This window comes from Taurulus bubalis (assembly GCF_910589615.1).
Source record: "Taurulus bubalis genome assembly, chromosome: 13".
Classification (NCBI taxonomy): domain Eukaryota; kingdom Metazoa; phylum Chordata; class Actinopteri; order Perciformes; family Cottidae; genus Taurulus; species Taurulus bubalis.
The window spans coordinates 25,518,781-25,544,178 of NC_136601.1; the positions used below are offsets into that span (position 1 = coordinate 25,518,781).

General features: G+C 41.5%; 1 protein-coding gene across 1 annotated transcript in view; it reads right to left on the minus strand.

Moving 5' to 3' along the window:
• il1rapl2 (interleukin 1 receptor accessory protein-like 2) overlaps window positions 1–25,398 on the minus strand; it is a gene marked incomplete at both ends in the record, with an annotated part of 321,581 nt that overhangs the window by 135,657 nt on the left and 160,526 nt on the right. The window contains 2 exons of the mRNA XM_079228492.1: window positions 21,357–21,460; window positions 23,611–23,780. Of these exons, the coding sequence (XP_079084618.1) occupies window positions 21,357–21,460; window positions 23,611–23,780 (274 nt within the window). The remainder of the gene's footprint in view (window positions 1–21,356; window positions 21,461–23,610; window positions 23,781–25,398) is intronic.

Here is a 25,398-nt window from a genome sequence, read left to right on the forward strand (position 1 = left end):
ATTAATATCGGCAGCAAAAAAACATGATATGGGATCTAAAAGTTATATTTGCTCCTTTTTTCTTTTGTGCTGATCTGACCCGTGAGTTTTATGATCCGTTGCACCTCATGGTTTTCTAAATGCGTGTCCTCTGCAGGACTCGCTGTATTGGTAACAATATTTTGGCAAACATGCCTTACAAACAAATTTGTACTGACTTGACAAATTAATGCCAGTAAAACCTGTCCAGTAAAGTTACGTCCTGTCCGCCTCGAAATGAATGGGGTTAAAAAAGAGATTTAAAAAGGTGAAAGTAAAGATTTGTGGATGCCATTCTGTGTCTAATGTGAGTGGCTGATATTCATAACCCTTTTGTTTTCAGCATGTTTAAAGTTACACGTGTTTGTGTGTGTGTGTGTGTGTGTGTGTGTGTGTGTGTGTGTGTGTGTGTGTGTGTGTGTGTGTGTGTGTGTGTGGTCTGCTGGGTGTGGCTTGTTATTTTGTAACTTGGCTGAGAAAGGGTACAGTTGGGTCGCCTGTATTTGCATCTGAAGACAGCTATGAATAAAACATGTGATATCAGTGTTTCTGCTATGTGCATATTATCTGTGTGTGTGTGTGTGTGTGTGTGTGTGTGTGTGTGTGTGTGTGTGTGTGTGTGTGTGTGTGTGTGTGTGTGTGTGTGTGAGTCCCTATCTATTAACACGAATAATGAATGTGTTGCCACGCTGAAACAGATGTCAGGTGAGAGCCAAAACATCACTCGATGCAACCGACGACCCGGCAAATGAAAAGGAAGCAAATAAAAGTACTTCAGTTTGCATTACAAGTTGTAAAAAATAATATTACAGTTTACAGCTTCAAGAGCGTGCCACACATTTTTTACTACAAATTATGACAGTCCGCTAATTGGATTAGTTTTCCCCCCATTCCTCGGAGTCTTCGCCCTCAGAAGTTCATGCGCGAGTTGAAAGTGGCGTTTGAGGCTATCACACTGGCTCACAGACAGCATATGTAGTGAGGCTATAATGACTTTTTTTTTCTTTCCGTCGTTGCTCTTTGATCATAATTTGATGGGATTGCTGTACATCTGCTACTGTGTCCACGATCACTCCCCGAGTGTCCCCGGGCCGAGCTGCAGCTCTCCTCCGGCACCACTCCAGGCCCTGACTGCTAATATTTAATCTGTGTGTCTGTGTGTGTGTGTGTGTGTGTGCATGTGTGTGCGTGTGTGTGTGTGTATGTGCGTTTGTGTGTGTGTGTGTGTGTGTGTGTATGTGTTTGTGCGTGTGTCTGTGTACGTGTGCGCGTGTGCTTTCCCTTTTCATCTCCGGAAAAGAAGAGAAAAAAAAGAAAAAAAATCCAAATTCCAATTACATAAAATGCAAAGTGAGCGATAAATTAATCTCTGAATCAACCTGTAAGCCGCCGTATCCTCCCCATCAATATATCAAGCGCACCCTCCCTGCAATTACCCTCCTATGATCGGGGCAGGCAGCTGGAGGGTGCGCTGAATTATGGCGTTAATAGAGGGGGATGTATCCTGGCCAGCAGGAAGCGTGTTTATACCTGGACCGAGCTGCAGATTAATTTGACTATCAATCTAACTAACAGGCAGCGAGAGGCAGAGCAGACACCTGCGCATGCTGAGGCATTCTCTCACTCACACACACACACACTCATGCACACACACGTCTGTGCATGAAAGGATCTGAACACAAATGCCTCTAAATAAGGACGCATGCTCACAGGCTGTGTTGTGTTACATTATTGAGTGAGGTATTACATTCTGCTCGTGCAAAGCTTTGTTCAACGTTTAGTTGAGACATTTCCCACCAAATGGCAGCAATGAAAAAGCTGTGGAGCGTCAGTGGGGTTTTAATGATGCTCTACGGTAGTAGAGGAAGGAAGGACGAATGCTCACTTTTGGTCCTTTCTTAGTCACTGAACAAATAGAAAAATATCTGTTATGTATAAATAAATAAATAAATATCTGAGTGCACAGCTTTGTGAACCAAGCCTCTTGCCCAATGACAGCTGGGTAGGCTCCGCCCCCAAGGATAAGCAGTTTGAGCTAACACACAGAAGGACAAATGTTCACTTTTGGGCCTTTCTTTGTCACTTAACAAATTGAAAAATATCTGATTTCAATCAGACGCAGCGTCCACCCTGCTCAGTGACGCATGTGGGGTTAAGTGTCTGTAAGAGGGTCTGGGCATGAGTGTGTGTTGAATGTTCTACTTGAGTGCTAACAGTGCTAACAGTGCTATGTGTACGGTCAGCAGCCCCGACCTGGGAAGCACAGATCAATGTGTGTCACGACTGATAAGCAACCGCCTAACCAGCGTCTCTACGGACCGATTACACCACAGATAGATGTCAATGACTACGATACATTATAATTATATACAAACGGTCTCTTTTTGTTGGTGTTGGGAGGTAATCGAAAACATAGTCAAGTCAAGCCAAGTAGATGGATCTGCACTACTTATGCCGGGTTCACACCAAACGCGTTGAAACTTGCGTGATAGTTGCGTCAGCCAATCAGCGTTGAGAAGCTCTGCCCGTCGCCACCGCTGTCCTGCCATTGCTGAATCAAACTTCATTGAGACGCTGTTGTGGGACTACGGATAATATTATGAACCCAGACACCATGGAGTTTGATGTTCACGTATGTGGAGTTTACACAACAAGTATAAAGCAGAACTAGTGGTTATTTCCATGGTGGATGAAGGAAGCGGTAACTGTTTTTACGGAAATAAGCCACGCCCCTTATTTGCGTGTTTGGTGTTAACACCCTTTTATTGTCGCGCGAGTAAATCGTGTCGCGTTTGGTATGAATGCAGCATTAGCGTTCTCAGCATACGCCGACCAAATGAACCCCATGCTGTATTGAAGAAGACTTGAAACTAGAGATTGAGACATAAACTCATGTTTACAATGTTTACTGAGGGAATAAATCAAGAGAGAAGTAGAATAATGTTCTCATAGACTTCTATACAACCACAGTCCCTCGCCCCCTGATGGCAATTAGAAAGAATGCAGGTTTCAAGCACCTCTTCCCTGGTTGTAATCCAGCTTGGTTGTTGAATTGCAGCACTTACTGATTCCACTCTGTCCTATTAAATGAACATGTTTAAGCAATACTGTGGGATTTAGGATAACCATAAAAGAAAACTTTCATTTGACAGGTATTGTGGTCAAAGGTGTGAGGTTAAATGGACAACCTCCTTCATGTATCTCTGCGTTTCTGCAGGTAATGAGTGAGTGGAGATGTATAGAAACAGAGAGTGGGGTTTATCTTGGGTTGCGCAGCATGACAGCCAATCTGCATGAGGGAAAAGCAGCGTCACCCGGCCAAGGTGACTTCACTGAACGTGTATTTGTGTGTATTATTAGTGTGTACTACTGAGTACATTCACCCCCAGGCCTGTATTTAAAATTAGGTTCTGCACGCTTGATTTTCTGTGATTCTGTGCCTGTGTGGGAGAGTTCAAGTTCACGTACTGCTTTGTGTATTCATGTGGACGCGTTTATATATGAATGTGTTTGCACTGTAATGAATACTTCAAAGCATGACCTCAAGCCATGGCAGTCCTACTACAGAGCAAATTAATGCTTAGATAAATGAGAAGGTAGACAGTGGACATTTCAGATATAACTATTATTCTTTCAGTCAAAAAGCTGATTGGCCACAGGTTTCTTTGACAACGGGAAATGGCAACAAAGCATCAACTCACGAGTACTTCTGGATTCATTCGTTACTGGACTCAAAATAGTAAGCAGGATCCCTCTCTGCCTTCAAAGATCACTTAAAGTACTTGATCGCCCTCAGGCAGTATTCTGGTGCTTTGAAAAGTGAAGACAAGCTTCATGTGTTAAAGCTGCATTCTCTCTCCTGACCACCAGGGGCCAACTCCTCTGGTTGTATAGAAGTCTATGCTTCATGTGTTAAAGCTGCATTCTCTCTCCTGACCACCAGGGGCGACTCCTCTGGTTGTATAGAAGTATATGCTTCATGTGTTAAAGCTGCATTCTCTCTCCTGACCACCATGGGGCGACTCCTCTGGTTGTATAGAAGTATATGCTTCATGTGTTAAAGCTGCATTCTCTCTCCTGACCACCAGGGGGTGACTCCTCTGGTTGTATAGAAGTATATGCTTCATGTGTTGAAGCTGCATTCTCTCTCCTGACCACCAGGGGGTGACTCCTCTGGTTGTATAGAAGTCTATATAAATGACTCTACTTCTCTTGATGTATTCCCTCAGTAAACATTGTAAACATGAGTTTATGTCTCAATCTCTAGTTTCAAGTCTTCTTCAATACAGCATGATGTTCATTTAGTACATGATGGTCATTTAGAGTCAAACAGACCATAAAGCTGAGTGATGCAGAATTGACTCTTGACGTCTTTGGATTTAATTTATTTCGTTTGTCCCTTTGGCCAAAAGCGTCTACCAGGAGAACGAGTGTAAACGAAGAACACCACTGGGTCACAATAAATGATTGGGTAGGATCCTTTTTTGGAAACCCACCTATTTTTAAGCCTCTGCTAGAAAATGTCACCCCCAAACTAAAAAAGGTGTATCTCTGCAACCACTAGGGCTATTTGAATAATGTTGGTGTTATAATAAAAGAGTATAATGTGAGTTGTGAGTTCAGATGTGTAAATGTATAATAGTAAGTGAATTGTACAGTTTTTATAGCAATATCTGCCATACAGGGTTACATTCGAGCATGATTCCATGGGGTGAAATGCTCGCTAGTCTTCTGTGCGGGTCAGTGTGTTCCTGAAGGACACTTAGGCCAGAGGCATTGTTGTTGTGAGGATGAAAGCACCACCTTTGCTACACAGAGGAGTCTTTCTGGCTCTCGGTTTTCACACATCCCGCTCTGCCCTCCTCTCTCCTCTGACGTAGTCCTTCCCTCCGTATCTCCACCAAGTCGGATCACATTTCAGAGCAACCTAGAACCCCTTGATCATCAAAGCGTCAAAGCTAAGGCCTACTTTTTTTTTTTTTGCCCGTCCAGGGCAGCAGGCATTGGCTCAATTGGCTCAAGTTGGCATGCGCTGGCACATGTTGGTTCACGTTGGCGAGAGAGTGGTACCGAATCAGCGGCTGCCAAGTCACAGAGGACTGCCAACATGAAACTTCAAATGACCGCTCTCTCCTTCTCTGCCCCTTGTACTCTGTTGTCAGTTTGTCTTCCACTGCCTTTAGTTCTCTTCTTATCGTCCTCTCTCCGCTCTCCGTCTTTATCTCCTGCTTCCGCATCTGTTAATCTGATGGGGAGAAAGGTTAAACATTGGGCTGGCAGTAGGAAACACCCTCTGTTACAACTATCTGTGTGTTTCCACAGAGCGTAGATTGATCCTCCAATGCAAAGAGAGATAGGTGGATCGTCTTTCCAGCAGTACCACAGGGAACAGCTGAGAGGGTCAGTTCCTTCCTTGATAACCCACAAGATCGTGTTTTTGATGGGGTTGAGGTTTGGTTAAGTTCACTTGGATCAGGTTAGATTGGGTTTGGTTAAGGGCGCAGGTCATTTTCCAATCAAAATAATTCACGACCGCATCGAAAAGGCCGTAGAGAAAACACGGACCGGAGACCAGATGCGCGTTATGGTCTCCAGTGTGAAACTCCAGACAGCCCAATCATCCGCCCTGAACTCCTCCCTGAGGTCTCCACATGTCCGCGTGCCGCTGCCTCGCTTCCTAACGGAGGACGCCATTAGTCATGCGACCACGAAAAGTCACCCGTCAGGAAAATGTCAACATATGCCCCTTTTTGACCAGAGAGTTCAGCCATGTCTCCATTAAATGTTGTTCATATAGAGTACAATGTTCGCTGACGATGCAAAATGTCAGTGAAATACTCCTTTCAGTCCTATAATAATGGGTCCTAGAAAAAAAATAATTGACACTACTTTCATAATTGGTGTCCAGGTTGTGCGATGAATGCCAAAAGTAGGCCAGGCATTATTATTTCTTTTCAATAGCGCACTTTGGTGCAATCTGGCCATGCTTGTTATCCCTTCCACCAATTTAGCCACGGAAATATTCAATGAAACATTTTAACTCAAAAAGATGTTTTTGTCCTTTGCTTGTGCCACAGACTTCATTCATCTAACCAAAACACATTAAAACACTCTGAGACGACCAACCTGAAGGTGCAAAAAAAGCCCAAATCATTTTGGGGTTTTAGGACGCATTCTTGCTCCCCTCTATGTAGCAACCCTGTTCCCTTTGAATTAAATCCAGGGAGCAATTTCCCACCACGACCTAATTGGGAAATTTCATTATTGAGAGTTTTAAGGCACAAGCTTGGATGCACAATGACTAAAGTCTAAATGTAGCTACACTTTTTACATTTCCTCTAGGAAAGATTAGGGAAATTAGTCTGACAATGGATTTAAAAGTCGTGTCTGTAATGGCCTTTTCCCATGCAAACAAACAGCAACACAGTCATCATCATTATTGCTGCACAGCGACGCAGCTCATCGAGTTGGATGCAACCAACGGACGACAAGGAGGCCAGAGAGACGTCCTGAATGAAAAGGACTCCAGAGTGTCTGCGACTCCAAAGTAGCAGCAGAATGCTTAGAGGTTTATGGATATTTATTTTTGGCCTCAGAATGCAATTGCAAGTTAAGTTTTGTGGGTTTTTCTTGTTCGCTCTGTTCACATTGACAGCTTGTTTTTTAGGACTTGGAACAAACTATATGTAATGTGAAGGTCACAAAACCAGAAATGCAGTAGTTGACACGAATACAATTACATGTTTCTTGTATCAGTTCTTGTGATATCCCTACCCAGTGCTCGCTGGTCGATGAATGTACAAGATGTGGTCGGCACAAGGTGTCTGGTGGTAGAACCTGGGCCACCAGGAAGTACTACTACAGAAAAGGGCAAGGACTTTTTCAGCTTTGTTTAGACTCGCTCTTGGTTCCAGGAATATACGGAGGCGTTTATATTCTACTCCATTATCGCCACTACCGCCATTCAAAATGAACTGTGACAAATCAAAAACACAAAGAGTGAACCCAGAGATACGCCCACAGACTGTAGGTGTAATCAGCAAAGAGTCATCAACTAACCTCCACAATGCAGAGGAGGGATTGCAATTATCTGTAGTCTCATATTCACGGACTACTTTATTGTCTTCATACAAACCCTGTAAAGAAAGAAGTTAAGTATTTAATGCAGTATAAAAAAACAAAGGTTCTGTCGATTGAGTGCGGCAATGAAAAAAAAATCAGAGGTGCACGACCAAGCGCCGCCATGACGTCATTTTCTAGCCTCGCCTCGCTCCGGATACACTATGGAGAGTATGAACTCAGCTTCAGGATCCACATTTAGACCCGGTGTAACGGGACATCGTAAACCCCCAGTCCAGACTATACCTGGGGTAAACCTGTTGAGCCCGGAGTCCCACCCCCAGGGGGGAGAAGCCCTGCTAGAGGCCCTACTGAGGTCTGTAGTCCTATGAACCCCAAATTAATGAATTCAACTTTTATACCTATACACATCTAGCATGATCTGAGCATAATTTGATCAAGATTCCCCAAAAATGTCGTCTCGAGCCGCCCCCGAGTTTTTCCAACTCGCGGGGAGAGGGGTAGGCTACATTATACCCCGGGTATATTATGGGCTAGGCCGATGTAAACCCCTCAGGCCAGATTATACCCCATGATTTCAGTAGAGTGATACACACAAGAATTACTTAATTTTTCAACATTTTACTGGGGGTTCAGCTTTGTCAGGTAAATTAAGTGAGAAAGCTAACTGACTTAAATCTTAAAACTCTAAAACATAGACTTTTATTACTTCACAAACAATACAAATAAATTAAAAAAAAGATTTAAGACTAGCAAATCCTTGCTACAATATAAATGTTCAAAGTTAAAAAGCTAAAAGTTGATTAGTTGAATCAGATCTCATTAATCTGTCTCGCTACACCAATACTACGTTGTTATTATAACTCACAAAGTAAACCCAGGTTTAATGTGGGCGGGGCTTAATTTAGCCGCTTACACCGCCCCCCTGGCTGAATATGCCGTTTCTGAATCGGCTCCTGGGCTAACCAGCTTTTTCGAAGGATTTTTTTTGGCACCTTTTGCCTTCATTATGAAAATAACAGATGAAAAGAAAGGAGAGGAGAGAGAGAGAGATGGCGGCGTGGCCCCGGCGTGGCCCCGGCGTGGCCCCGGCGTGGCCCCGGCGTGGCCCCGGCGTGGCCCCGGCGTGGTCCCGGCGTGGCCCCGGCGTGGCCCCGGCGTGGCCCCGGCGTGGCCCCGGCGTGGCCCGGGCGTGACGATCACCTGCGACGCCGCTGCTCATTGCCGGTGTTCCATGTGCACGAGCATGAAGCGTTTCCTCCAAACACCCCTGCTTGTGTGTCTTGGTGAGAGCGGAGCTGCCTCCTACCAAGTCAATCAGCCGGGCAGCCAAACACGCCGTCGAGCAATCAAGAGCCAAACATCCAGAGAAACACTCCACCCTGCCAGGAAAACTAAACAAGCAGCCGCCGACGCTACCGACCAGAATGTCTGACCAAGATGTGCCCAAATGAAACCAGCGCTCACACACACTGCCCGCCCCAGGGTCCAGCGGGTCGCTCACCCCAACGGCAGCGTGCTGCATTTCCATCTGAAAAGAGAAACGCGGCAGAAGCCAGAAGCATGAAATCTCTCATCTCACGCTACCGTGTTCACGATATAACACTCATTATTTTGTTCTCTCCGAGTCTCCATCGGTTTGTCCTCTGTCTCTCTCCTTCCTCGTCCTCTCCTGTGTGTGTGTGTGTGTGTGTGTGTGTGTGTGTGTGTGTGTGTGTGTGTTCCCAACGACTTTTTGATTCTCTTTCTGCTTGACTCTCACAGATAGTCGAGTGTTGCAGGATTTGGTGCAAAGTCTCTCTCACAGTGTTGCAGTCTCAAAAAATAAACTGAGACCGCTCACTGCGTGTATCAATTTCGCTCTAAGTGAGTGTGTGTGTGTGTGTGTGTATGTGTGTGTGTGTGTGTGTGTGTGTGTGTGACCTAATCATAGTGTAGCATAGAGGGTCTTGGGCCGTCGCAGCATGTCCTCTCCCCCTCATGAGGTCCTTATATCTGCAGAGAAAATGGATTTTTGCTTTTCTCTTCTCCTCCACTCATTCCTCCATCTCTCTCTCTATCTCATTCTCTCTCTCTCTTTCTCTCTCTCAGCCCCCCTGTTCTTCCCTCCCTCTATTTACCCTTTCTCCTTGACACTCTCTTTATCCTCTCCTCTCTCTCTTTCCCACCCACCAGCGCTCATCTCTCTCTCGCCTCTCAGACAACGTTATTCTACCGCTCCGTCTCCAGAGAGAGAATGTTATTCCACCTTTAATGTCTCTTCACCTTTGGTTTTATAACCGTGTCTCCCGGTTGCTCTCTCTCTCTCTCTCTCTCTCTCTCTCTCTCTCTCTCTCTCTCTCTCTCTCTCTTTCTCTCTCTCTCTCAGAGAGACACTGGGGATCTGCAGGGCTCTGAAGAGCAACAGGTAAAAAGACAAATGGCAGCAGCCCTTATGCAATGGAGCATTTTAAACACTGTAGAATAGGAGGGGCAGTAATTCACTGCAGCATTTTGTTCCAGAGAAAAACATTAAAAGTAGATGGAAAAACTCATTTTTACACAAAGCTTTAACTAGGAGTCCTCGTGTGTTTCCTACAGAAGATAATACCAACGAATTGTTACATTTCAGAGAAGAGAAAAGCTGTTAATGGAACCTGCTGGATTATTATAATCGGCCCTCTTCTGTAACTTTATCGTCCACAGCACCTCGACACTGGATTATTCTTTCTCCAGGAGTGAAATGTTCAGTTGTGTGTAACAATCATAAAATGTTCATTTGTTTATGTGGAACCCTCATGAAAAGATGAGAGACAAATCTCATTTGGGAACACTAAAGGATTTGCAAACTTCCACTTTGGCTTTCCCAAGTGGAAGTTTAAAAAGAACAAAACAAACAACATGCTGGTTCCACTGAGGGAGAACCGGGAGACGCCATTTTAAACCTGCAATAAATAAACTAAAGGTCTTGTTGTTTTTTGGGCCATTTTGGGGCTGTGTATAACTAATAACTGATATCATATGACATATCAGCACCTTTTTAAAAAGGTACTTATTTAATGGATCTGTGCCCATTATTCACTCACTTTTTGCTCCATTGTTGGGCTCCACCAACTCCCAAATAAAGCCTGAGCTTGTTCTTGTTCTTGTGGAAGCTGAGCAGTGAAGTTTGCAGATTTAATATTTACTATTTCTGCTTTCCATAAACAACTATTATGTTTCTGTTCCCATCTTTCAGGATGGAGCTCGCTCACTAATTATCTTGGAGGATGTTTCCATTCTTAATCCTCTGAATGGTTGATTGTTTCTCCATCCCCACAATTGGAGACGTGGGCCGTGTCTCAGAGGACTGAAACCTGGCGACACATTTTTAGAAACTCAAAATATATTAATTGCCACTAATGTTTTGATGTTTTTGGACAGCGCACAACAACGGGTTGAATCCACCAGAAGCTCATATTTGTCTCTAGATTAATATTCTTGGTAGCATCAAAGTGCAGGCAGGGTGTTCATAGCGCTTCAGGGCCTTGTCCCTGACCTCAGAGAGAATAGGAAGCACGGTTTGCCGGCAGCTCCTGGGCTCGGGGCAGACCCTGGGCATCCTGCATGGATTAAAGAGGTCTGGGCCTCTTTGTAGAGGTCATGAAAAGAAACAATACTGCCTGTGAATGCCAATCATTTTGCCTTGGGCCAAACACTTCTATATACTTGAATACAGCTGTCACTTCTCTTCTGATTCGTCTTCTGACATTCAGTTTTCTTTCATTCGGCTGTCTGGACTCATTGTCAGAGAGGAGTTCATTAATAGACCTTTCTTCTATGAAGTGAGCTGTTACCAAACCATTCAATCAAAACCTTCATTCTCTCAGCGCTACTGTGTCTTTGGGCCGGCGCTTACATCACACATTTGGGAATGTGATGCATATTTAATGCACATGTTTTTTTTAAGGTGCAGTAGAAAAACTGTACAGTTATAACGACCAGTAGACGCCTCAGATCCTGAGCACACAAAGGAAAGCGCGGCAAACGGCACAAAGGAAATGACAATAGTCACAAACTGATACCTTTGGGTTTGGTGTTTTCCGGCCTTCACTTCAGAGCCAATCAGAACCAGAACCATTTATTCACCAGGTATGTTTACACAAGCGAGGAACTTATCGAGGCGCAAGGTGCATAACGTTAGACATTAGACGAGACAATCAACGACAACAGCAGTGCAATAGATAATACATTAAGTATAAAATAAAGTGCTCAGACGAACAGATAACAGTAATGTAGAGCGTATGTTAAAGTGACATGTGTGTTTAAGTATCGCAGTGACGTATATTTAACATCTAAAAGGACTATGTTGTGGTTGGATCCAACACACACAGGACGTCCCCATGAGGCCGAGGCTCGGCACCGCGTTGTGGTTTCATGGCTGTGTTTTCGTTGCCAGAGCCTCATGTTGGTGACAGCTCTCCTGAAACTAATTACGTGGCGTTGTTGGCTCAACCTGGCAGTGTGCAGTGATTTTGAGCCCAACTCTGATGTAGAAAAAAAAACTAAGTGGTTTTGTTGCCGAAAACTAATGTCATCATGCAAAAATTGACAATTTGTGTCCATGTTCACAAAACCAATAGATTGACTATTTGTTTTGCTATTTCAGAAACTGAATGATATCCTGATACAGAGAAGAGGTCTGTAAAGAGCAGAGTAAAACACACCAGTTTTACAGTAAACGGAGGTAAACTAAACCTAAAACAATCTAACCTGAGAACGAACATTTTAAATTAAACTGAGGAGCGCAGAGGAGGCCAGAGGGACGCTCAGTAATAGGAGGCTGAAGGAAAACTATTACATGTATGGGGGAAACTAAATTCCATAGAAATGTTTCCCTTGACCCACGTGTCACAGCTGGTTTGTTCACTAAGGATGACGGATATCTCATCCAAACACACATCTATCACACTGACACAGATAAGGCCTGGACAGATGGATGGATTGGTGAGTGTGTGTGTGTGTGGGCTGTAGACGATGATAGATGGATGAGTAGAGTAACAGGTAAGTGAATGCACAGCAGGATACAGAAACCAACGGGAGATGCACACAGCAGGAGGCAGACAACTCATTACTCCACTATTTAACATAAAGAGGTATTTCTAAAGTGTCAGCAGGTTGTTCTCGTCCAGCGTTCTATACAAACTGAACACAATGCACATTAGAAAATAACAAAGCCGATCTTTCAGCTGTTTGTTCTCCATGTGAAACAAGAAGCCGTCGTTGATTTATTTGTCACGTAACACGTACTACAGCAACGCCACTGCAATGGCTATTTTAACCCAGAGCACGACCTATTCCTGAAGCTAAGTAAGTTTGTTGCTTTAACATAACTAACTAAGTTTGTTGCTTTAACTTAACTAAGTTTGTTGCTTTAACATAACTAAGTAAGTTTGTTGCTTTAACACAGCTAACTAAGTGTGTTGCTTTAACATAACTAAGTAAGTTTGTTGCTTTAACATAACTAAGTAAGTTTGTTACTTTAACATAACGAAGTGTGTTACTTTAACATAACTAAGTAAGTTTGTTACTTTAACATAACTAACTAAGTGTGTTGCTTTAACATAACTAAGTAAGTGTGTTACTTTAACATAACTAACTAAGTGTGGTACTTTAACTTAACTAAGTAAGTTTGTTGCTTTAACATAACTAAGTGTGTTACTTTAACATAACTAAGTGTGTTGCTTTAACATAACTAACTAAGTGTGTTACTTTAACATAACTAACTAAGTTTGTTGCTTTAACATAACTAACTAAGTGTGTTGCTTTAAAATAACTAACTAAGTTTGTTGCTTTAACATAACTAACTAAGTTTGTTACTTTAACATAACTAAGTGTGTTGCTTTAACATAACTAACTAAGTTTGTTGCTTTAACATATCTAACTAAGTTTGTTACTTTAACATAACTAAGTGTGTTGCTTTAACATAACTAACTAAGTTTGTTGCTTTAACATAACTAAGTGTGTTGCTTTAACATAACTAAGTAAGTTTGTTGCTTTAACACAACTAAGTGTGTTGCTTTAACATAACTAAGTTTGTTGCTTTAACATAACTAAGTGTGTTGCTTTAACTTAACTAAGTGTGTTGCTTTAACATAACTAAGTGTGTTGCTTTAACTTAACTAAGTGTGTTGCTTTAACATAACTAACTAAGTGTGTTGCTTTAACATAACTAACTAAGTTTGTTGCTTTAACATAACTAAGTGTGTTACTTTAACATAACTAAGTGTGTTGCTTTAACATAACTAAGTGTGTTGCTTAAACATAACTAACTATGTTTGTTGCTTTAACATAACTAACTAAGTGTGTTGCTTTAACTTAACTAAGTGTGTTGCTTTAACATAACTAAGTGTGTTGCTTTAACATAACTAAGTAAGTTTGTTGCTTTAACACAACTAAGTGTGTTGCTTTAACATAACTAAGTTTGTTGCTTTAACATAACTAAGTGTGTTGCTTTAACTTAACTAAGTGTGTTGCTTTAACATAACTAGCTAAGTTTGTTGCTTTAACTTAACTAAGTGTGTTGCTTTAACATAACTAACTAAGTTTGTTGCTTTAACATAACTAAGTGTGTTGCTTTTACATAATTAACTAAGTTTGTTGCTTTAACATAACTAAGTTTGTTGCTTTAACTTAACTAGCTACGTTTGTTGTTTTAACATAACTAAGTGTGTTGCTTTAACACAACTAACTAAGTTTGTTGCTTTAACATAACTAAGTACATTTGTTGTTTTAACATAACTAAGTGTGTTGCTTTAACACAACTAAGTTTGTTGCTTTAACATAACTAACTAAGTTTGTTGCTTTAACATAACTAAGTGTGTTGCTTTAACATAACTAAGTTTGTTGCTTTAACATAACTAACTAAGTTTGTTGCTTTAACATAACTAACTAAGTGTGTTGCTTTAACATAACTAACTAAGTTTGTTGCTTTAACATAACTAAGTGTGTTACTTTAACATAACTAAGTGTGTTGCTTTAACATAACTAAGTGTGTTGCTTAAACATAACTAACTATGTTTGTTGCTTTAACATAACTACCTAAGTGTGTTGCTTTAACTTAACTAACTAAGTTTGTTGCTTTAACATAACTAAGTGTGTTGCTTTAACATAACTAACTAAGTTTGTTGCTTTAACATAACTAAGTGTGTTGCTTTAACATAACTAAGTAAGTTTGTTGCTTTAACATAACTAAGTGTGTTGCTTTAACATAACTAAGTTTGTTGCTTTAACATAACTAAGTGTGTTGCTTTAACATAACTAAGTTTGTTGCTTCAACATAACTAAGTGTGTTGCTTTAACATAACTAAGTTTGTTGCTTTAACATAACTAAGTGTGTTGCTTTAACATAACTACGTGTGTTGCTTTAACTTAACTAAGTGTGTTGCTTTAACATAACTAGCTAAGTTTGTTGCTTTAACATAACTAACTAAGTTTGTTGCTTTAACATAACTAAGTGTGTTGCTTTTACATAATTAACTAAGTTTGTTGCTTTAACATAACTAAGTTTGTTGCTTTAACTTAACTAGCTACGTTTGTTGTTTTAACATAACTAAGTGTGTTGCTTTAACACAACTAACTAAGTTTGTTGCTTTAACATAACTAAGTACATTTGTTGTTTTAACATAACTAAGTGTGTTGCTTTAACACAACTAAGTTTGTTGCTTTAACATAACTAACTAAGTTTGTTGCTTTAACATAACTAAGTGTGTTGCTTTAACATAACTAAGTTTGTTGCTTTAACATAACTAAGTTTGTTGCTTTAACATAACTAACTAAGTTTGTTGCTTTAACATAACTAAGTTTGTTGCTTTAACATAACTAACTAAGTTTGTTGCTTTAACATAACTAAGTGTGTTACTTTAACATAACTAAGTGTGTTGCTTAAACATAACTAACTATGTTTGTTGCTTTAACATAACTAACTAAGTGTGTTGCTTTAACTTAACTAACTAAGTTTGTTGCTTTAACATAACTAAGTACGTTTGTTGCTTTAACATAACTAAGTGTGTTGCTTTAACATAACTAAGTTTGTTGCTTTAACATAACTAAGTGTGTTGCTTTAACATAACTAAGTTTGTTGCTTTAACATAACTAAGTGTGTTGCTTTAACATAACTAAGTGTGTTGCTTTAACTTAACTAAGTGTGTTGCTTTAACATAACTAGCTAAGTTTGTTGCTTTAACTTAACTAAGTGTGTTGCTTTAACATAACTAACTAAGTTTGTTGCTTTAACATAACTAAGTGTGTTGCTTTAACATAACTAACTAAGTTTGTTGCTTTAACATAACTAAGTGTGTTGCTTTAACATAACTAAGTAAGTTTGTTGCTTTAACATAACTAAGTGTGTTGCTTTAACATAACTAGCTAAGTTTGTTGCTTTAACTTAACTAAGTGTGTTGCTTTAACATAACTAAGTGTGTTGCTTTAACATAACTAGCTAAGTTTGTTGCTTTAACTTAACTAAGTGTGTTGCTTTAACATAACTAAGTGTGTTGCTTTAACATAACTAAGTGTGTTGCTTTAACATAACTACGTTTGTTGCTTTAACATAACTAAGTGTGTTGCTTTAACATAACTAAGTTTGTTGCTTTAACATAACTAACTAAGTTTGTTGCTTTAACATAACTAACTAAGTGTGTTGCTTTAACATAACTAACTAAGTTTGTTGCTTTAACATAACCAACTAAGTTTGTTGCTTTAACATAACTAAGTGTGTTGCTTTAACATAACTAGCTAAGTTTGTTGCTTTAACTTAACTAAGTGTGTTGCTTTAACATAACTAAGTGTGTTACTTTAACATAACTAAGTGTGTTGCTTAAACATAACTAACTATGTTTGTTGCTTTAACATAACTAACTAAGTGTGTTGCTTTAACTTAACTAACTAAGTTTGTTGCTTTAACATAACTAAGTACGTTTGTTGCTTTAACATAACTAAGTGTGTTGCTTTAACATAACTAAGTTTGTTGCTTTAACATAACTAAGTGTGTTGCTTTAACATAACTAAGTTTGTTGCTTTAACATAACTAAGTGTGTTGCTTTAACATAACTAAGTGTGTTGCTTTAACTTAACTAAGTGTGTTGCTTTAACATAACTAGCTAAGTTTGTTGCTTTAACTTAACTAAGTGTGTTGCTTTAACATAACTAACTAAGTTTGTTGCTTTAACATAACTAAGTGTGTTGCTTTAACATAACTAACTAAGTTTGTTGCTTTAACATAACTAAGTGTGTTGCTTTAACATAACTAAGTAAGTTTGTTGCTTTAACATAACTAAGTGTGTTGCTTTAACATAACTAGCTAAGTTTGTTGCTTTAACTTAACTAAGTGTGTTGCTTTAACATAACTAAGTGTGTTGCTTTAACATAACTAGCTAAGTTTGTTGCTTTAACTTAACTAAGTGTGTTGCTTTAACATAACTAAGTGTGTTGCTTTAACATAACTAAGTGTGTTGCTTTAACATAACTACGTTTGTTGCTTTAACATAACTAAGTGTGTTGCTTTAACATAACTAAGTTTGTTGCTTTAACATAACTAACTAAGTTTGTTGCTTTAACATAACTAACTAAGTGTGTTGCTTTAACATAACTAACTAAGTTTGTTGCTTTAACATAACCAACTAAGTTTGTTGTTTTAACTTAAATAGGTGTGTTGCTTTAACATAACTAACTAAGTTTGTTGCTTTAACATAAGTAACTAAGTTTGTTGCTTTAACATAACTAACTAAGTTTGTTGCTTTAACATAGTTTGTTGCTTTAACTAACCCGAGTATTGCCTCTTGTTCTTCTTGTAGGAAATCAGCCCAACAATTGAGGAGTAATATTTCGTAAGATATCATAATAACCGTTGTATGAGGATATGTGGGGAATCACAGATTAGACGACAGTGTCTCCAGCTAAAACTTCACTCAGGAGATGAGGACCAAACGGTTTCTCATGCATGGAGAACAATGTCTGTTGATATAAGCTGTAAACTAAAGTTAGGAAGGTATAGTCTCATCCAGAATACCTACAGTACACAACGTTACGTGAAGTATAACCACAAAAGACCGAGCGCTGAAGTTAGCTGTCACTTTGTAACAGAATGAAGCTTAATGGACTGTGTGTCCACTGCAGCCGCATTCTTGGGTGTCTAATTAACCTGTGAGGATTATATATATTTAGTTTTCATAATAAGCCACACTTAATTATGTTTGGGATAGTAAAATGACTAAACGTAATGCATTCCCGATCCAAACGCCATCATTCTGCTTCAGCCGCCGTCACTGAGCTGCAGCATCCATTGAGCGCTCGCTGTACAGTGAGAGCGTCTTCCCTCTAAAGAGGCTCCTCTTTCTCTCCAGGTCCTTCTGTGGCGCAATATGCAGCACCTCATTACAACCCAGCACTGTGCTAATGGCTAATTACACTCTGAGCTACTTTACGATGCGCATAAACAACTTCCTGTGTCCACAAACGCTTTCCCTCATTTTGGGGTTTTGTTTTTCTCCAGCCTCCCGTTTATGGAGATAAGTGGAGAACCCGCTCATGGTTACGTCTCCACAAGAGGCTGCGCCCGTTTTAATCTCTGCGAATGAGAGGAATGGGTGTTTTTAGTGTGTCTTAACACGCCTTCACCCCGTGTCAGGCACAACGTGAGCGTCAGGTGTGAAGGGTGGCTTTTATATAGGGCAACAGATGCAGTTTCTTTATCAGAGGAACAACAATGCATCAGACCGAGGGCAACGGACGCATTTCAAAGCACATTCTACCTTTCCCTGTGCACGTCTACGCATCCTAGATACAACCTTCTAGTCACATAATAGGATCCAGTTGGTAGCTCCCTGCTAGGATAGGAGGTGCTGTGTGTGTGTGTGTGTGTGTGTGTGTGTGTGTGTGTGTGTGTGTGTGTGTGTGTGTGTGTGTGTGTGTGTGTGTGTGTGTGTGTGTGTGCGTGTTAATAAGAGACCCTGAGACAATGACAGACACCGAGCCCTAATTAGGTTGTCATGCTGAGCGAGCGAGGGGGAGACAGAAAGAGAGAGAGAAAGAGAGAGAGAGAGAGAGAGAGAGAGAGAGAGAGAGAGAGAGAGAGAGAGAGAGAGAGAAAGAGCCTATTAAGGAGGATAGGTGTCAAGCTCTGGCAGGGGAAAAAAGGAGGTGGGAGGAGAGGCGGAGGAGGGGGAGGATGAGGGGATGAGAGGAGGTAAAGAGAGGAGGGTGCAGACAGGGGAAAGCAAGAATGGGAGAGAGAGAGAGAGAGAGAGAGAGAGAGAGAGAAGGAGGAAGATGGAACAGGAGCAAGGAGCCAAAGAAGGGAAGCAGGAGACGGAGGAGAGGTGAAGGAGACGGAGGCCGCTGGTGAGATGAAGGGATGGAGGAGGTGGAGGTGTGCAGAGGAGGAGAAGTTAAAGCTCCTGTACTAAAGTCCGATGATGGAGGGAGTGAAACAAAGACAGGAAGACACTTCAAATACGGTCATCGTCTTTGGGATGAAGATGCATTCTGGTCGTCTACGTTTGAGGTCCTATTTGATGGTTTCAGCTATGACGACTATCACTAATATAAACTGCTTTCTTTGGACCTGAAAACTGTGAGATGTGGTTGAAAAAGATCAGTGGACCTCGAGTCATTGTGATCAAATGATGTCTTTTTTTTAATGAATCTTATTTAACATTTCTCAAGAGGTCGAATCCTATACAACTGAAAGAAGAGGACATTAAAGTTCAGTCCTCATTATTGCACATCACAGGGTTGCACAACCAAGTGAAGGCTGTAGACAACAACACACACAAAGCTGAACTCTGTGATGTGATGGAGGGTGGAGGAGGAATGTAGGCGTCCTACACCCGGAGGGGAACGCTCGTCCAGGCCAATGAGGTCCGGACGGAGGCTGTTCTCTAAAAGAATGAATCAACATCACTTTAAGGAACCAGGTCCTCCTCTTCTCCTCGTCTCCTGCTGACTTGGAGTTTGTTTTAGAGACGACACATGAAGGAAACCGCCAAGAGCTTCAAAATACATGTTCAATTAATAGAGATGATTGTTTTTGTCTTGGAGTCTGGCTTGAAATAAACTCATTGAAAAAGGTCACATTGAACAAAAAAAGCGGAGTTTTCCTTTAAGCCTATTCACTACATTGAAACAACAGACATCATCGTACAGAGTTATGGTTATGGTTATGGTTATGGGGATGAGCCGGAATATGAACTGTTCCCTATGGATGCTGTCTGACTGATGGCAAAATATGTACTTTTCACAGCATATTTGAATTCAGTTCATTATCCATAGACAGACACACACACACACACACACACACACACACACACACACACACACACACACACACACACACACACACACACACACACACTTGCAGGTAAACAACACTGTAAGCCTTGTTCTGGGCTACAAAGCCAACTGTGAGTTGATACCTCACCTACACCTCCACCATATCAAACACATTCATACACACACACACACACGCACACGCACACGCACACACACACACACACACACACACACACACACACACACACACGCACACACACATCCCTGAAGGGCCACAGAGGACTGAGGCCAGATTCTGCTGTGGTGCCAACAGCCATATTGTAAATATTACATTTACTAAACTGGCAGCATTCCACACACACACACACACACACACACACACACACACACACACACACACACACACACACACACACACACACACACACACACACACACACACACCTTTACAAGTGAGGTCGTGGCTAGAGATGCAAAGGATTTAAAAAAGTATTTTTCTAAGCGATAGCGACCCTCATGGCCGACCAGCTGCTGACTAAAGAGAGTTAGCAACTTAAGGCTGATCTTTAAGGTGGACCCACTGTTCTTATTGTTATTGTTGTTATGTATTGATATGTATTTGAACTGCTTAGCTGTTTGCATTAATTGGTAAAGAGTTTTCATTGTTGTTCAACGGCTAAACAGTTTTTGAAGATAAACTCCTAATGTGCTAGATAATTAATCTGTTTATTAGTGAACCAAAATACAGAGTAAATATACATGGTGAATATAATGAGGGTGTAATAGCATTATTTTTGAAATACCACCAGTGTTGGGGTAATGAGTTACAAAGTAACGGATTAAAGTAACAATATTACTTTTATAGGTAATGAAGTAAAGTAACGCATTACACTCAAAATATTGGTAACTACACTACTTTACTAGACCTCAGTAACGCGCTTTCCTGCGTTACCCAAGACATTTTTACCAGTCCGAAAAGTTCTCTTCTAGTGGCGCGCGAGTCACACGACACTTCCTGCATGAACAGTAGCAACAAGCTGCTAGCTAGCGCTGCTGCTGCTACTGCCCGCAACCCCTCTGCCCAAGTCGGGTGTCGAGCCTGGTCCCGCTACCTTCGGTGGTTTTCGGGGAGCTAGCGGAAGTTAACGGAGAGCTAGCAAAAGTTAACGGGGAAGTGACGGAGCGCTAGCAGGAGCCCCAGCCGGCTACAGCGGGGAGCTAACGGGGACTCTGACCAAAGGTAGTAACGTTTACGGTAGATTGTTCATGCAGGAAGTGTTGTGTGACTCGCGCGATTATTATTATTGGAAATTATATTAATTAATAATAATAAATTATTATTGAAAAAAAAGTGATGAAAGGGCCATGATGTTTGTCGATGTATCTTTGCAGTTAATTTGGACATTTGCTTAAAAAAATGGAAAGTAAAGTAACTAGTAGTGAAGTTACTTTTCAAATGCAGTAACTAGTAAAGTAATCTAGTTACAAGTTTCAGAAGTAACTAGTAACGTGTAACTAGTTACTTTTTCTGAGTAACTACCCCAACACTGAATACCACCAATGGGCTTTTTCTTCTTCTCCCACAATGGATACTGAGTGAATTCAGACAGAAACTAAAACATTCTTAGTCTTCAAGCATCCCGGTAGCAGCGCTGCTACATGCTAACACCATGTGAACGACCACCCGGGTGCCGACGGGACTGAACTCTGTTCCCGCGTGAGGAAGTCCACAATGGCGAGAATAAACACTTTGCGTGCACGCTGGTGAAGTCCCTGCTGTATTTGTTTAGTCTGAAGCAGCAAATGTGCTGTGGCTGGAAGTGAAACTTTTAAATAAAGTTGGTCTTTTCGCTCAGCGCACGTTGACCTATGGAGCTGATTCACAAAGACTATCAACAATGCATCGGCTGGAGCAGAAATGGAGGCTCTGTCATGACTGGAGTCGTCGGTCAGGATGTGTGTGAAGGTACCTCAGCACACAGGTGTAGAACCCGTTGTCTTCCATCTCAGCAGATCTGAACCAGATGGAGTCGTCTTCTTTACTCAGCCGGTGACCCGAGAAGATTATCGGCTCCTGAAGAGCACAAACACAATGTTAAAGCAACAACACAACAATACACAACAATACCTGTCATGAAGATATGAGTCTTTTAAGTAGAGACATCAAGTCCCTCTCTGGTATTAACATGAATAATATAAATACAACGGCTTACAGCCAAAGGGCACACTGCACCCATAGCATTAGGCTTCAACGTATATACTGCAGATGAATTATCATTAATGAACATGCATTATCTATGTAATCCAGTATCCATTCAGACAGAAGCCACACTGCGGGGACCAGGGGAACAGAGTTTACTGGATCTCTGTGATGGATCAGTCCCTCTAGTTTCTGTCTATTGGCTATTACTCAAACACGAGCACGCCCAAAGAAAGCAACCAGAGATTCTTCACACTTTCACAATTGTACACTCAATGCATTTTCTGTCTTTTACTGACTGCTTTAAATGTCCTTTTTCCAGTGTGAACCCTGTACACCTGTTGAGCATTGTTATGTAGATTAGAGGTGGAACAAGGATAAAACATAAAATACATGTCCAGTCCATGGCTGACCGGACAGATTCCTTAAGAAAAAGCCAGACTTCCTTTGTTATGAGCTGAAACCAACATTCATTAAACCCAACCTCACAGCTGAAGCTTCACTTGCACATTTAGGCAAAACATTGTCCACGTTGCCTTCTACTTCCAGCACTGGAATACAGTAATATGTCTGCAGTATGCTCTGCGGCCACTAGAGGCAGCACCAGACCTCACTGCTGCTGAGCAACACTTCAAATATCAGAGTGAAGAAGACTTCCTCCGCCATTTGTTTTATTATATATTCTGTGTCGTCGTTAATGGAGACTTTTAATAGTCAGAACAAATCACGTTTGTGTTGTTTCATCCTGACATTTTGTTTCCTGTCACTGCAAAGTCTCACAGTGATTTCCATCCAGTGAGTTCATATTGTTTAAGTTTCTTCCAGTAAAAAACATTTTATGAATCCCTGATTTACTGAAATGTCCTGGTTTCGTTTCATGGCCATGCTAATACTAGTGCTTTGTCAGGGGGTTCAGTGTCTTTAAATATAAACAGTTTCATTATTATCTATTAGTATTATGTATTCAATAGTTAAGACTTTTTAAAACTTTTAATCCTAAATATTTAACACCCAAAACATAAGCAGTCACATTGAAATCTTGATTATTTTCACATTATATTACAGGTGGGGCGCGGGGGAAATGTAGTATTTCTTTATTATTATTTGTACACCTTTGTTGAGAAAATACAAAGAACACAGACCTAAAATGTCATTAATAAACACATGGCGTATTGCCTGTACTTTCATGGAAATGTTTACGTTACGCCGTTAACGGGTTACGCTGCGTGACTCGCCCATTATGACGTTTTGCCAAAAGCCTCCGTGAGATCTCAGATTTCTGCTCAACATTGAGCATTAATTGAGCGCGGCCTGAACCCCGTTTTAAAAAGATAAGTAGAGGAAAGCAGCTCACTGCTAATATGATACAACCTGATGGCTCACACATCTGCACTCATTCTGTTTAGTTTGGCACAGGTTGCACGTTATTGTTATTATCTTGAAAAGATATTACGTTATAAAACTCAGTAAAACTCTTTATTGCCAAATATTTTAACTTGTTTAGTTTCTTTTTTCACAGGTTGCACTTTAATGTGTATTATCTTGAAAATATATTCAGTGCAAAACAAGTTATTTGCAGCCACAATAAGAAATTGTTTTGCCAAATATTAGTTATTTTTTGCACAGATAGAATTTATTTGCATTGTTCCAACAGTGATTGCACATTTTATTAGTGTTTGTCTGATGGAGCGATCTGGTTTACTTGAAAGTGATTGTAATTTTCTTTATTCTATTATTTGAAAAAGAACGGATAGAGGAGTCACAAAAAGTTATTTCCATATTATTTCAGCATGGGTACAATTCTGTTGAACATTGTCTGCTGCTGACTTTTTTTGTTGAACATTTTTCTTCCTCCAAAGTGAGGCGTGACCCAAAACGTTTGAGAACCACGGCTGTGGGACGTCCAGCGCCTCAGGGCGCTCCACCGGGCGTCTCCACCGGGCGTCTCCACCGGGCGTCTCCACCGGGCGTCTCCACCGGGCGTCTCCACCGGGCGCTCCTCCCTCCCGCCTCAGGGCTCCTACCTCAGCGTCGCCTTTGTTCTTGTACCAGATGAGCCGCAGCTTGGCGTTGGTTGCCATGGTGTAGTTGGTCCGGATGTAGCTGTAGAACAAGGCACATTTCACCCGGACGGGTTCGTCGGCCAGAACGTGGTACTCCTTCAGATCCACCGACCAGTCGATGCATCCGTCCACTGCAGGAGAGGAGAAGACAGGGAGAAACATTGAGAACCTGGCGATGGATATCAAGTATAATATGGACCATTGTAGGGTGGATACAACTCCACTGAAAGGGGAGGAGCAATGGTGGAGGCAGAGAACAGGGGGAGGAGCAATGATGGAGACAGAGAAGAGGGGGAGGAGCAATGATGGAGAGAGAAGAGGGGGAGGAGCAATGATGGAGGCAGAGAAGAGGGGGAGGAGCAATGGTGGAGACAGAGAGCAGGGGGAGGAGCAATGGTGGAGGCAGAGAACAGGGGAGGAGCAATGGTGGAGAGAGAAGAGGGGGAGGAGCAATGATGGAGACAGAGAACAGGGGGAGGAGCAATGATGGAGAGAGAGAAGAGGGGGAGGAGCAATGATGGAGAGAGAGAAGAGGGGGAGGAGCAATGATGGAGGCAGAGAACAGGGGGAGGAGCAATGATGGAGGCAGAGAACAGGGGGAGGAGCAATGATGGAGAGAGAGAATAGGGGGAGGAGCAATGATGGAGAGAGAAGAGGGGGAGGAGCAATGATGGAGAGAGAGAACAAAAAAAACACTGTGTACGGCAAAGGCACAACTGGAGGGAGCAGCAGTTGTAATTAAACAACTTAATACAATAAAACAATTAAAAGACCAATTACATTTATTTTTGTTTTAATAAATTGCCTTTGCCTTTTTGTTGTCATCCATGTACCGCCCTGAGACATGGTACAAGGAAGAAGGAGAACAGAGAACAAAGAGCAACAACTGAAGACAACATGGGAGAGAGACTCAGCGAAAAGAGGAAGAAGATAGAAGACAAACGAAGAGAGAGAAGAAGAAGAAGAAGAAGAAGAAGAAGAAGAAGAAGAAGAAGAAGAAGAAGAAGAGAGGAAGTGCTGCCATCACTGCAGCTCAACCGTAGCACACAGAACACACGGTGTGGAGGGAAGACGGAGAGGTCGGGACGGAGAATGACGAGCAGCTTTTCCTATATGGACTCCTTCTCTCTTCTCTCTCTCTCTCTCTCTCTCTCCGAGGCTCAGATAGATGCTCTCTGTTTTAACTGAAGGCTTCTGACTCTCGCCTCCAGGCCTTCCCTCTGAGCTACAGCCGCTCGCCTGCAGCAGCTCATCCACCCCAAAACACACCCTCCTCACATCCGTGCTCCTGGTGGTCCATTACGCAATACTGGGATGAGGGTTGTAGGTAAAAATACATTATTTAGAAACAAAACAACAACAACACATCTCAAACGTGTCCCATTGACACAATAAAGACAACACGTGGATGTGGATTGAAGTTCATCGTTCATTCAGACCTCGGGTTTGGGTGAGCATAGAGCTGAAATATTGTATAATTGTAAATATTATAGGAGTTACTTCTGGTAGGATGTCATATGAACCGCGCGGTGACGGCAGAACCTCTGCAGTCCCCGACAAATGTCTAATAATGTCTTTTGATGCTCGGGTGACCAAAGTCGTGCCGACTCCTTCACGCCTCCATGAGACTCCACTGCTCCGATGCTCTTCAGGCACGATGGGAAGGGAAAGATGGCAATAAATAAAGTTATTATTCTTACTACACCCTTATATGGTCGGTGTCGACACACACACACACACGTGTTTGAG